The 14108-nt window shown below is 42.8% G+C and overlaps 2 protein-coding genes across 2 annotated transcripts; one reads left to right on the top strand and one right to left on the bottom strand.

Moving 5' to 3' along the window:
* Positions 1-1822: 1822 nt before the first annotated feature.
* Positions 1823-8033, top strand: pdcl3 (phosducin-like 3). Its single transcript, XM_050049338.1, has 6 exons — positions 1823-1982; positions 3458-3578; positions 3782-3872; positions 4091-4234; positions 5293-5501; positions 7557-8033. The coding sequence occupies exons 1-6, from the start codon at positions 1977-1979 to the stop codon at positions 7703-7705; spliced, it is 720 nt and encodes a 239-aa protein (XP_049905295.1). The 5' UTR covers positions 1823-1976; the 3' UTR covers positions 7706-8033.
* Positions 8034-8258: 225 nt separating this feature from the next.
* Positions 8259-13898, bottom strand: nms (neuromedin S). The gene is made up of 7 exons (XM_050049295.1): positions 13614-13898; positions 11269-11315; positions 10445-10501; positions 9934-9960; positions 9743-9796; positions 9304-9378; positions 8259-8449 (listed from the first exon to the last, which is right to left on the bottom strand). The coding sequence occupies exons 1-7, from the start codon at positions 13684-13686 to the stop codon at positions 8417-8419; spliced, it is 366 nt and encodes a 121-aa protein (XP_049905252.1). The 5' UTR covers positions 13687-13898; the 3' UTR covers positions 8259-8416.
* Between the last annotated feature and the right edge of the window lie 210 nt (positions 13899-14108).

The following is a 14108-nucleotide window of genomic DNA, read 5'->3' as shown; positions in this document are numbered from 1 at the left end:
GACATGGGAGGGGCCCCTTTACACTGACATGTGAGTGGCCCCTGGACACAGACATGGGAGGGGCCCCTCCTGGACACAGACATGGGAGGGGCCCCTTTACACTGACATGTGAGTGGCCCCTGGACACAGACATGGGAGGGGCCCCTCCTGGACACAGACATGGGAGGGGCCCCTTTACACTGACATGTGAGGGGCCCCTGGACACAGACATGGGAGGGGCCCCTCCTGGACACTGACATGGGAGGTGCCCCTCCTGGACACTGACATGGGAGGGGCCCCTTTACACTGACATGTGAGGGGCCCCTAGGCACAGACATGGGAGGGGCCCCTCCTGGACACAGACATGGGAGGGGCCCCTTTACACTGACATGGGAGGGGCCCCTTTACACTGACATGTGAGGGGCCCCTGGACACAGACATGGGAGGGGCCCACTGACATGTGAGGGGCCCCTGGACACAGACATGGGAGGGGCCCCTCCTGGACACTGACATGGGAGGGGCCCCTCCTGGACACAGACATGGGAGGGCCCCTCCTGGACAGGCCCCTCCTGGACACAGACATGTGAGGGGCCCCTTCACCTCTCCTACAGAGGAGCAGGACACTCACAGACTGTGTGGTTATTTGTGTCTCTGTGCAGTTGTTGTGCATCTGTTTGTGGTTTTGTGTCTCTGAGGTCGTGTTGCGTCTCCTCCTGGTCAGTACACTTGTGTGTGTGTGTGTGTGTGTGTGTGTGTGTGTGTGTGTAATTTTATTTAAGAGCCATCATTTCACATTTCAGGAGTGTTCTACATTTTCCATCAGATTTAAGTGACGGTTATTTAAAAATATTCATTCACAAAATACATGATCAAAGAATTAATCCTGTAGAGTTGGGATGAAGAAGCTTGTGTAAAAAGTCTCCTCTTAGAAAATAACAGTGAATGAATGAATGAATGAATGAATGAATGAATGATCTATATTTGGGTTCATACATGTGGAGAAACAAAGATTTCCTCACAGTCAGTAACAGATAAAGAAAAAGACTCATTTTTACCTCTCCGACACCAACCACAGGAAAAAACAGAATATCAACAACACCAATATATAGATATATAATATATACATTAAACTTTATATTATAATCATAATCCTCAGTTACTTAATATTTTAATCATTTTACATTTCAAAGCGTTTTTAAAACTCAGCAGAGAGAAACACAGTTTGAGCTCAGCACTGAGTCCATCCCACAGTCTGAGGATTTTGATCAGTTCTCACTTTGTTTCATAAATAAACAGCCCTCTGTAATTATCGGTTCCTTCCCCTAATTGAAAACATTTTGTAATGCAGACAGGAACGCTTTTGTTCACAACTCAAACCCAAAATTATATCCAATGTTTTAAATACACAATGTCTGAAATCGTTCAGGTGTCGAATGCTGTAAACAGTTTATTAGTCTGTTCGCAATAATCAGCTTTATGTTGTATTCCAACAGCTCGTTCAACGTCTGGTTGCATTTTTATTTTGTTTGTTCTTTTTCCTCCAGTTATCACACACACCTAAATTTAACACCTTAAAGATGGTGTGTGTGTGTGTGTGTGTGTGTGTGTGTGTGTGTGTGTGTGTGTGTGTGTGTGAGCAGCAGCTGTTCGGTGCCACAAATGGAATGCTGCGGTCCATCTCCTTATTTGGTCATATGGAGTCTCAACAGGAAGCTGGTGTCACTTTTATTATTGTCTCCCCGTTACACCGTCGGTTCCTCGTCTCGTTAAACAGACACAACCGAGCTGTGGGGACATCATAATAATACACAATGTTTTCAACATTATATTTCATTGTTCATAGTGATTGTATTGTGACGCTGGGCTCATTGTGAGTTTATTAAAGACAGTCATCGCCTCTTGTTTCCTGCCGGAGCCGATCTGTGGTCGGTCCTTGGGTTTCCGGTGTGTGTAAGAAGAGCAGCGGTGTGATTTCACAGGAGATTTAATCTGTCAAAATGCAGGTCAGTTAATCTTTATTAGACTTTTAAACTCTTTGGTTTAACAGAGGATACTGAGGGGATGTAACACCGGTTAATGTCGGTGCTGTGTGTCCAGATAATTTAACAGTAGAGCTCTGTAAACTAACTGAGTGTGAAACTGGGCGGATCAACTGTTAGCTTCACTGTTAGCTTCACTGTTAGCATGCTAACTAGCTAAGTATCAGCCTGTTCTTATTCTACATGTGTGACCTCACCCTGTCAGACACACTCAGATAGAGACAGGTCAATATAAAGACAGGAGCTGAAGTCATGTGTGATCAAGTGATTAGCGAACTGTGACGGTGACGTCAGCTTCATGTCAGATATTTGGTAGTAAACGGAAATGATGAGTATGTTGAAGTGTAACGTGATATTTTGTTGTGTGAATAATATAGTGATGTTCTTATAGTCATCATTAACTCACTAGAAATGTAAAATAGTTAATATTAGTTCTACCAAATAAGAATAACTTGTTTGTCAGAGCACCAGTTCAGAAGTTTTAAATACAGGGTTTTAAATCTGGAAAGAAAATCAGCAGGAACATAATGTGACGCATTATGTTCCTGAAATTTGTGACTTCTCAACATCTTTACTTTTTAGCCAACTGTTTATTCCGGATTTATTTTCTTGTCACCTCTGCAGTACAATAATTGGTTCAAACAACAGACATAATTTAATGTAGAGTATCTGTGCGACAGTATCTGTAGTTTAAAATGTAGTTAGAGATAAAAGTTTTCATGAGCTCATGTTGTGGCTTTAGGTCTGACTCTGTTACAGTAAACTGAAGTTTATGAGATCCACACGAAGCCCACACAGTCAGTGGTGATACACAGTTTGTATACTGGCGCCATCATACACTTTATCTGCTCTGTGATAGTGACCTCAGCTGACAGTGCCTTTGCCTTTTTTTTTTTTTTTTTTTTTTTTTTTTTTATAAATACGAGGGTCTCTGTACTGATGTGAGTGCACCTCTTCACCTTCACATGTGGAGGACTCAGGTGTAAAATGCTTTAACATAGGTGTAAGGTGACGGTGGCTCAGGAGGTGGAGCAGACCGTCTCCTCCAGTCTCTCAAGTATCTTTGGTTCAGATACAGATACAGAGGGCTGAGCCATTGGTTTGTGAGTGTGTGTGAACAGTTAGCTGGTGGCTCCTTGTATGGCAGCCTCAGCCATCAGTGTGTGGATGTGTGTGTGAATGTGACGTGTAGTGTTAAACTGCTGGTCTTTGAGTGGTCAAAGACCAGAGAGGCACCACACAGGTGCAGTTCCATGTACATTAACATCCACTGTGGATGAGGCAGATTTTAGGGGAGTGTAGAGCACATGGCTCATTCCCAGCTCTGGTGTGTTTGGTGTTTCGCTCTTCATCTTAGACAAACAGAAATAAATCCCACATCAGAGCTGAAAGAAACCCACAATAACAGCACATGTATCTGTGCTTTGTTTCCTCCTCAGGACCCGAATGAAGACACAGAGTGGAATGACATCCTGAGGAAGAAAGGCATCCTTCCTCCCAAAGAGGTTCCTAAAGATGATGATGAAGAGGAGGAGCTGGCCCTCAAGCAGCAGTCTGTCGGTAAGAATGAATATATCAGTATTTCTCTGTGACTTAAAAAAGGAGATTGATGTTTCCATCCCACAAAAAATGGTTTAAAGTGTGGGGAGGGAGCGAGAAGGGAAGACAGGACCATGACACGGGAACACGCATGTGTTTGGTCTCAGAACTGTCACGCACCTGATTATAGCCTCTGATGTGACCGTTGTCTTTTCTCTCAATAGTTAAAACATACGAGGACATGACGCTGGAGGAGCTAGAGGAGAATGAAGATGAGTTTGGTGAAGACGATGAAGCTGCCATTGAGATGTACAGGTGAGTAACGATGAATCATATGTATCATGTTTTTATCTGTTTCTGAAACACAGATTTAGGGAATTTCCTGGATACAAAATGTCTTCAGTTTACATAAATCTATGAACCTGTGACGAGCTCTGTGAGTGGAAGGAGACTTGTGCAATATCACTGTGACTGAACTCTTAAAATTCACTGTGACTGTGGCTTTAACTGATGTGAGACGTGTCTCTCTGCAGACAGCAGCGTCTGGCGGAGTGGAAGGCGGCTCAGGTGAAGAACGTGTTCGGGGAGTTGGGGGAAATCTCTGGACAGGACTATGTCAAGGAGGTCAACAAGGCCGGAGACGGCATCTGGGTGGTGCTGCACCTCTATAAACAGGGGTAGGTCACCAACAAAGCCCAGAACATGACCAAGTGTTCAAGAAAAACCCTCCTGAAGGACAGAAAACATTTCAGATAGTTTAGGTGTGAGCTGCAGAGTGTTGGAGATATGGGCCGTAGAGATGTCTGACTTCTCTCCAGTATAACAGAACTAGATGACACTCAGCTTGTGGAGCTCAAAACTCAACATCAGTGTCTCTTTACAGAAATCATGACCTGGTTACTCAAGATAATCCACAGACCTTGTTGCTGCAGTTTCATGTAGGAACTATTTTATTTCTACTGAACTACACCCAGCAACTGTATCACTGCATGAAAGCGTGCATGGACTAATGGACGAGAGGCTCGTGCTCGGGACGGTGCAGGATGTAAACATTAATAGTGTTGTCCTCAGCTGAGCTGTAATGTTCGGTGATGCGAGGTGAGCTGGAAGTAGATTCATGCTTCCTTCCTCCTGGGTCAGATTTCTGGAACCAGATGTTGACGTTAAGTTTTTCAAATGTATATTTTTTTATTCTTAATGAGGGGATGAAGTTTCCCTTTAAGATGAATCATTGCCTTCATCTTCTCTGGGTGGAGAATACTTTTGTCCTCCAGACAGACAGCTGTGAAACAAACAGCAGGACTTGTTTTGAATCAGTTTGTGTTTGTAAGGGTTCAGCAGACAGTGTGGTTATGTGTGGACTGTGATGGATAGTTAATTAATTGATTAGTTGATCGTCAGAAAATTAATTGGCAATTCTATTGATCACCAAACAGTTTCTTTTTTTAAGGAAAAAAGCCAAACATTTGCTTCTTAAATGTGAATATTTGCAGCTGTTCTGTGTGACCTGTCACCTTAACTGGATCATCTGGTTATGGACTGATGGTCGGACAAAACCAGCACCTTGAAGACGTCACGTTGGGCCTGAGTTAATCAGAAACAATCAGAGAGATTGATTGATTTGTTGCAGTCAGCCCATCAGTCTTCCTGTTACGACCACTGACACTTTGTAGGCAGGAAGTGCATCACTAACAGATCTGTGTGATGATTTCTCACTGCTCATCTCCTTTCCCAGCATCCCTCTGTGCACCCTCATCAACCAACACATGAGCATGTTGGCCAGGAAGTTCCCTCAGACCAAGTTCCTCAAGTCCATCTCCACCACCTGCATCCCCAACTACCCCGACCGCAACCTGCCCACCATCTTCGTCTACTTCGAGGGAGAGATGAAGGCCCAGTTCATCGGGCCGCTGGTCTTTGGAGGCATGAACCTCAAAGTTGAAGGTAGGAGGCAACAAACAAAGCATCAGGACTCTGAACACACACTTCAAGGTGCTCGCAGAGATTCTTATCCAACACACACTCCTCTAGCTCACTGTACAGGGTGTGTGCTGAAAAAAAAAATGGAGTTGAGTTGAGTTTGAATCTCAACAGTCTTTCTCCAGAATTACAGACTCCACCTTAAGACTTTAAGAATAACAGAGTATCTAAAGTGAGTTTTAGTTTTTAGTCTTAAGCACTATTCGGACGGGATTAGTTTTACATGGGCACATGGGGTAATGTCACTTTACCACAGGACGTCAGTAATATTAATGGCCGATTCACACGGGATAAGAAATATCAGTAAAACTACCACAAGTGGGAGGGGTAAATCCATTCACGCACCGCCGTGCCCTCCTGTCGTCATGTGCGTATGATAGGACTGTCAAAAGCACCATGAAATTGAGTTCAAATATTTTCAAATTAATTTTATAGAGTTCGAATAATATTAGAATTTATTATTATTATTATTATTTTTTTTTTTTTACAAAAAAAACCACACCAAAAATAAGATGCTTATTGCTGACGCAATATGAACGTGACACTCGGATGAAAACACCCGTTCTGACCTCACTGAAGTGCCAGGTATGACCAACTTCTGCCTCGCTATCTGAGCAATGTTTGGATACTTCAGTGCGTAGTTTTCCACCACAAGAGTGGATCCTGGTCGGCTCGTAGTGGTGTCTCATTCTGGTAACGTTTCATCTCTTCTTCAAAAAGGGTAGGCAGGGAGGCAGCAGGTGCAACACTCTCCCTGTATGTCTCCCCGAACAGGTCACACATCGCGGACAGCGCAGTGGGTGGTGTTGGTGCAGCGGGCTCCTCGATCTGCGCCTCTCCCTCCATCGCTGTGTCCCTCTCTGGCCCGGCTTGTGCGCGAGCCATCTCCACCCGAACGAGATTTGCCGTGATATACGTTATTGATAGTATTAATTAATTATTAATGATATTCAAATGATCAAATTTAGGTTCGAACTTATGAAAAAATAAATATATTTGAATATATTTCTAACTTCGATTTTTTTTTTGACAGCCCTAACACACATGTTTACTGCTGGATTATTCGCACGGGATTAGTATTACCTGAGGTAATTGTCCTGGACCCTTTTACAGAAGGTAAAAGTCGTGGTAATCTTTACTGACATCGTGCGGTAATGATTACTGACATGGCACATTCGGACGGGACTAAAATCTCTGGTAATTATTACTTTACCCCACGTCCCTATGTAAAACTAATCCCGTCCGAATAGGGCTTAAGTCTGCTTTGTCTGTGGCGTTACTGTGGAACCAGGCAGATGGTAGACGGCCAATCAGATGGTGTTTTAATGGACGAGAGACAGACCTTAAAAACAGGTGGGGCCGGTGTAAGTACCGAATGTGTCCGGGCTGCCAGATTTGTCCGGGGTCCCGCGCTACATTGATTTATGAGACGCCCTCCGACCCCGAGCCGATCTAACAGTAATTTCTTATTTCTTATGCATTTCTCTTCTTTTCTTTCTCGTTAATGTTTGCCGCTTGTCAGGTTAATGTTTTAATACTTCATTCAGCATATAGCTGAAGAGAAAACTTACGATTTATTATTTTTATTTCTCTCCTCAAACTCTCTACAACCATTTCCTCAAACTTCCAGCCACAACCATGGCTACAACCAATCAGGATCTGTGACTGCCATAAAGCCAATCATAATGTATGACGTCATCAGTTAGCGCGGGACCCCGGACAAATCTGGCAGCCCGGACACATTCGGTACTTAAACCGGCAGAGAAACAGGCAGCAGGGACCGTAGTTGATGTTTACCTTTGTGCTGTCCTCTGTGACAGAATTTACAACCAGATGCTCCGTAGCTCCTTCACACGAGCTCTGTGAAAACACAGCCGATCTTACCAGTTACTGGACATAACCAGAGACATTACATAAAATAAATAATTCAGCTTTTTCCCCGGTCCTTGTGTACAACATCACCAGTGTTTGGTTTTATTGTGTTGTCATTTCATCATCTGTCCCTTGTGTCCCGTGCAGAGCTGGAGTGGAGGTTATCAGAGTCTGGGGCGGTGAAGACAGACCTGGAGGAAAACCCCAAGAAGCAAATCGAAGACAAGCTGATGTCATCGATCAGATCTTCGCTTCCTACACGGAAGGACAGTGACTCTGAGGACGAGGACTATTAGATCTAATATCAGAGACAGTCGCTCCAAACTGGACACGCTGTGTGGGACACACTCAGAGGACGTCTGAGCAGGGACAGAGACTCCTCCATCAGTTCACACATTTCAGATTTAAACTGTGGGCTGGAGGACACCTGGCCGGAGAGACGCCTCCTGAAGTTTCAGAGGGAAAGCGCTCTTTTATAATTTGAATAAACGTCCGACTCATCAGTTGAATTTAACTTTTTTATTTCATGATGTCACAAACTGTAAATCTGTTGAATCAAATGTGAGTTCACCTCGATGCCACGTTAATCTGTGTTCTGGAATCATAAAGAACTTGTTTAAGAGATGAATGTGTTTGGTGTGTATTTGGTGACGCTTGTGTCTTGTGTAACAGAGCAACAGTTCACACTGACGTGCACTGATTGACGTGGAAGCAGGAAGACACATGGCAGCCATGTTGGAGTGGTTCTGCTGTCTCCATCTGTACAATCATTTATTTTCTCATAACAAAAGGTCGTGTGTGTGTGTGTGTGTGTGTGTGTGTGTGTGTGTGTGTGTGTGTGTGTGTGTGGTGTGTGTGTGTGTGTGTGTGTGTGTGTGTGTGTGTGTGTGTGTGTGTGTGTGTGTCTCTGAGCGTGGCTCCTCGGTTCAGTGATGGTGAGACGTTCAGGTGCTGCCTGCTGCTCCTCTTCTCTTCAGCCTGACGTCCATCTCTTGTGGTCGATTCTTCTACAACATCCCCTCAGGCAGACCGCGAATCTTCTGTGTCATTAGGAGGAGAGAGGAGAGGAGAGGAGTCAGAGGCAAAGATCAGACCTCAGCACTGATGTGGTTAATAAAGATCTCACTAATTCTTTGCTCCTGATGAGGAGGCTTCCTGGAAAGGTTGATTTCCTTTAGACAGAAAAGAAACGGTGAACGTTCCTCATTCTTTCAGTTTGTTCTTCGTCACTGATGAAGATGAGTCTCCTGTTAAAGGAACCTTCATCTAAAACCAGTTGAACCTGAGCTACAGAGCTCTGAGCCTTCTCACTGATTTATAATGTGAGCATCTTTAATGGAGAATACTGAGATGAAGACTCGTGATTGGCTCAGTGTGTGTTTCCTCTGAGCTCAGCCACCTGGGCCGACAGCATCAGACTTTTACTACTCCACTATCGGACAGAAGAGCTCACGCAAACAAAAATCTATAGAAAACAATAATAATGCTACCAGTCAGATTCATCTTTAACTCTGTTCATTTGTGTCTTTGTTTTGGAAAATGAATGACACTTTAAATTTGAGTGTAGGGAGGAGGAGAGACTGTCTGTAACCATGACTACTACAGAAAGTGAGATTACACCTGGTGGACAGTGAAAAGATGGAGGACGGAGACAAAGTGAGAATGGATAGAAACAAAACTGACTTAAAGGGAAACTTCACTCTTAAAATCACCATTAATACATCAGTTACTGATTATTATTATTATTATTATATATTACTGATATACTGATGACCTTTGTTCTGTTGACTTGGTGAATAAAACCTTAGGTGCTTCTGGTGAATGAAGAATCCAAAAACAGCAAACTGAGATGAACCAAACAGGATAAACTACTGAATATATTCTGTTTCCTTACCAACAGTAAAACCTTCTTCTTTCTCCTCTGGGATAGTTTGGGAGAAAGTCTCATCAGAGGATGGACTGAGTGAGACTGAGGAGGAGGAGGAGGAGAGGAGGAGGAGGAGGAGAGGAGATGAGAAACAGCACAGTTACATACTGAGGTAACATCAGAAAACATGACCTTATATTAATCAAAGTATCCAAACATATAATTTCAGTCTCATCAGTGAAGCTCAGGTCACCAGGTCATCAATCAGCAGTGATATTGATCATATTTAAACAATCAGAGATCAATGAGAGGTCAGAGTGATGACTGACACGAAGCAGCTGCTCACATTAAAGAAATATTCAAATCCAAAAACTCTAAAAACTCAGACTGAAGTGAAAAATATTATATTTGTGTGTGTCTGTGTGTCTGTGTGTGTGTGTGTGTGTGTGTGTGTGTGTGTGCTCACCTCCTGCTGCACGGCTCCTACTGAGTTTCGTGCTTTAGAGTAATGAAACAGGAACTGGAAGGAAAGGAGATATCAGGAGGTCAGAGAGGCTGAAGCTGAAACTGAGGCTGAAACTGAAACTGAGGCTGAAACTGAGGCTGAGGCTGAGGCTGAGGAAAGATCCAACAGAAAAGCTGAAGTCATAAACTTACTCTTTTGAAGACGTTCTGGACCTGCTCCTGTGGAGAGACACATGAGCAGTTAGCAGGAGGCTAAACTGTTAGCATCATGTTGTCTCCATGTCTGAAACTCTTCACTGATACTGACACGTGTTTTATTTAGTTTATTGTCAGACTCTGTTTGATCAGTCCGTCTCTTTGTTGGGTTGCTCTGCAGTGGAGACAGTTGTTGGCAATGCTGGAACAGCAACTTTCTACTCCACCATTGAGTCAGGTTTTCACTGAAGAGACGGTAACGTATATTTGCATCTGTAGAACAGCCAATAGGAACGCCCTCTTTCTGAAAAGACCTGTGATTGGACAAAGTCTCTCCTCACAGATTCTCTTCGGTCTGAATCAGAGCCGAGAGGAGCTGATAAAGTCTAGTTGTCTCTCAGTCCATTTGAACTACAATATGCTCAGAGGTTATTATGGGATATCAATCTGCCTCAGACAGAGAGATATTAAATATGTGATGAAGTGTTTGTGTCTGCTCCTCACCTACCTCCTTCTGATCCTCCCACAATGCATCACTCAGGTCATCACTCTGGACGCCTCGCACCTGCACACACACACACACACACACACACACACACACACACACACACACACACACACCATCATCAGTTCGTCCTGCAGTCATGTATTCATCACACAGTCACGGATTCATCACACAGTCATGAATTCATCACACAGTCATGTATTCGTCACACAGTCATGTATTCATCACATAGTCATGTATTCGTCACACAGTCATGTATTCATCACACAGTCATGTATTCATCACACAGTCATGTATTCGTCACACAGTCATGGATTCAGGCTGTAGTTATGGATTCATCCTGCAGTCATAGATTCATCCTGCAGTCATAGATTCATTCTGCAGTCATGGATTCATTTTGCAGTCATGGATTCATGCTGTAGTTATGGATTCATCACACAGTCATGTATTCATCACACAGTCTGTGCTGCAGTTTCCAGTGAACATGATAATGTTCTGAGTGTCTGGACTGGAATCAGACTCAGATCAGTTCAACCCACAGACTGAAGCTTTGGTCCGACAGACTCTGAACAGACAGCAGGTGGAGATGATGATCACATGAACCTGTGTCATCAGAGGCTGAGGGTGAACCACTGAATTATGACAGGATGAAGAACTGATATGTGACAGAGAGACAAACAGGAGCTGCACAGATTCAGATTAACACTTCTCTCTATTCATCATATGTGGAGAAAACCAGGCGTGTGCTCATAGAGAGTCTGAATGATGATGATGATGATCATCATGATGAAGATGATGACGGTGGTGAGGGTGATGATGGTTCCTACCTTCCTTAACTGGATCCCGTCCTCCCACTGATCAAACGGACTGGCATCTGTGAAGAGACTTCATATTATCAGTCCTATTTGTTAGAGCAGCATCTTCATCTTTTATCATATCATCATCATCATCATCGTCGTCAGATTAGTAAAGTATATCTATTCTATATGACTGAGTGAATCCTGACAACATATCCTGACTCCTATGGTAAGCCGTTTTAACATTTAATCACTAGACTGGATATTCATTACTGATATCTGCAACATAATTTTGCCTAGTCAAAACTCTTATTCAAGATATCTGTAATTAGATTTTGACTAGTCAAAACTCTAATTGACTAGTCAAACGTAAACGTAACCACGTGTGTGCGTCGGCTAAACGTAACCACGTGTGTGTGTGTTGGCTAAACGTAACCACGTGTGTGTGTGTTGGCTAAACGTAATCATGTGTGTGTGTTGGCTAAACGTAACCACGTGTGTGTGTTGGCTAAACGTAACCACGTGTGTGTGTGTTGGCTAAACGTAACCACGTGTGTGTGTGTTGGCTAAACGTAATCATGTGTGTGTGTTGGCTAAACGTAACCACGTGTGTGTGTTGGCTAAACGTAACCACGTGTGTGTGTGTTGGCTAAACGTAACCACATGTGTGTGTCGGCTAAACATAACCACGTGTGTGTGTCGGCTAAACGTAACCACGTGTGTGTTGGCTAAACATAACCACGTGTGTGTGTTGGCTAAACATAACCATGTGTCTGTAAAGGATTTAAATCCTTAAGTCAGTCAGACTTTATAAAATGTTTATATGTTGAAATGGTTGTTGAATAATTCACTAATGTTTTTAGCACTAATAAATCATTAATGAGGAGAACTAACTGTAAACTCTGTCACTGCTCACTTGTTAAACTCTCCTGAAACACACACACACACACACACACACACACACGCACACACACACACACACACACACTCCTGCCACCACCAGCACAGCATCTCTTTTTACTTATTAAGGAGCTCATTAAAATGATAAAGGACAAAGTAACTGTATGAAGAACATTAAAGACATTTTTCACAACCTAGGAACTCAAAGTCCTCCTGAATAACGACTCATTACAGCTCTTATTTATGTACACACACACACACACACATATATATATATATATATATATATATATGTGTGTGTGTGTGTGTGTGTGTGTGTACATCTGCATCAGCAGTCTTTACAGAGACAATTTAATGTTTCTGTCTCCATCACCAAACACTGACGACACCACAGCTGACTGTTTTGACCTCAGGTTATATATTCTGTTTATTCTTAATCATACAAATGTATATATATGTGTATATATATATATATATATATGTATATGCATATCATTATATTCATAGTGTGTATCACCTCCTGTGTGATCATATTTATAGGTTATATTTACAGTAAACACCATGTGTGTGTTCATCAGTGATCCTGTATCACTGATGAACACTGTATATCTCAGTAGTAGTTTATAGTAGTGTAGTTAACAGTTTCAGACTCCTGAGCTGCTGTGATGTGTGTTTGATTAATAAAGTTTGATCTGTCATCTTAAAATGAAAGTCAGACAGGAGCCAGCTCTCACAGGGTGAGATCAAGATAAAATATTAATTATTAGTTTATATTCAAGCTGCATTTTGGGCTTTATGTTGTTTCCCTTTCTTAGTTTTCTTGACCTTAACTTGATCAGACTTTATGGTACTAATCACTGTAATAAATTAAATCTATAATCAGTCTGTCGACAGGTGTCACACACTTTCATTTAATACTTCACAGACACTTTCAGGATCATTTGAACACAAGACTTAAGACTGGTTTTTGGACACTTTCTTATTTAAGCACGGCAGGTCAGTATGAAGGTACGGTAGTGTACAGTATACGTGCTCCTGTATGTATGAATATAGTTCTTACAGTGAGTTAGTTGAATCTACATTTAACCATCACGTATAAAGAATAACGTAAAAAGACAGTGCTGGGTTCAGTTGAAGATTTAAAGACATCATAAATGTGACTTTAAAGAGCTGGACTCATTATGACAAAAGGAAATTAGGAGATAGATCAATGAAATTAGATCAGATGTTTGTGGCCCTTTGGACCTCACAAATTAAAAATCAATGAGTATTTAATGACTTTAAGGCCTAAGATTTATTTATAAGTACTGGATGTGAGATATTTTCAGTCTTAATAAGGAGCTGCAGAGACCAGAGGAGAAATGTTTGTCCTCACAGTTAACAGGTTATTTACAGTCAAACTCATCACTGACATAAAGAGAGCGTTCATTTAAAGGTTAATTAACCATCCTTGCTGTAAAGCTGTCTCCACCCACCTGCTGAGCTCCATGATCCCAGACACCAGAAGAAACACAGGAGAAAAAGTTGTCTCACAGTTGGTACAGACATGTCTCCTCTCTCCTCTCCTCTCCTACACTCAACTCAACTCTGTGCGCTTTGTTTAGAGAGTTGATCTTCCTCGGTGGTTCCACACCAGTCTGCTGGGCTCAACTCGGCTTGGTTTGGCTCAGCTCTGTTCCACTGAGTTTGTCTCGGCGCGTCTTGGCTCGGCTCAGCTCTCCTGGTTGGTCTAACAGCCGTGAGGTGTGAAGATCGTGCCCTGTGTCAGCAGCACTTTAAAAGCTCACAGCCTCTCACACACAGAGAGGACCAATCACACAGAGCCGCTCATCTGCGCAAACCCCCATCTACCTCCCTCTATCTCACACACACACACACACACACACACACACGTTTCCTGGAATGAAGCAGCAGTGGGAGTACTGGTGTGATGTCAGATAAAGTGACTGGTATCTGCTGCAGCTGTGATG

This window comes from Epinephelus moara, chromosome 7 (genome assembly GCF_006386435.1).
Source record: "Epinephelus moara isolate mb chromosome 7, YSFRI_EMoa_1.0, whole genome shotgun sequence".
Lineage (NCBI taxonomy): Eukaryota > Metazoa > Chordata > Actinopteri > Perciformes > Serranidae > Epinephelus > Epinephelus moara.
The sequence above is the reverse complement of the archived record's forward strand: the minus strand, read 5'-3'. Positions and strand labels throughout refer to the sequence as shown.

Excerpts from the sequence above, each read along its gene's own strand:
- nms (XM_050049295.1), bottom strand. The coding sequence starts at position 13,686 with ATGTCTGTACCAACTGTGAGACAACTTTTTCTCCTGTGTTTCTTCTGG. Across the intron at positions 9,797-9,933 it reads TCCAGAACGTCTTCAAAAGA|TTCCTGTTTCATTACTCTAA; the intron begins GTAAGTTTATGA and ends CTTTCCTTCCAG. Across the intron at positions 9,379-9,742 it reads TAGGAGCCGTGCAGCAGGAG|TCTCACTCAGTCCATCCTCT; the intron begins GTGAGCACACAC and ends CCTCCTCCTCAG.
- pdcl3 (XM_050049338.1), top strand. Across the intron at positions 3,579-3,781 it reads CCTCAAGCAGCAGTCTGTCG|TTAAAACATACGAGGACATG; the intron begins GTAAGAATGAAT and ends TTCTCTCAATAG. Across the intron at positions 4,235-5,292 it reads CTGCACCTCTATAAACAGGG|CATCCCTCTGTGCACCCTCA; the intron begins GTAGGTCACCAA and ends CTCCTTTCCCAG.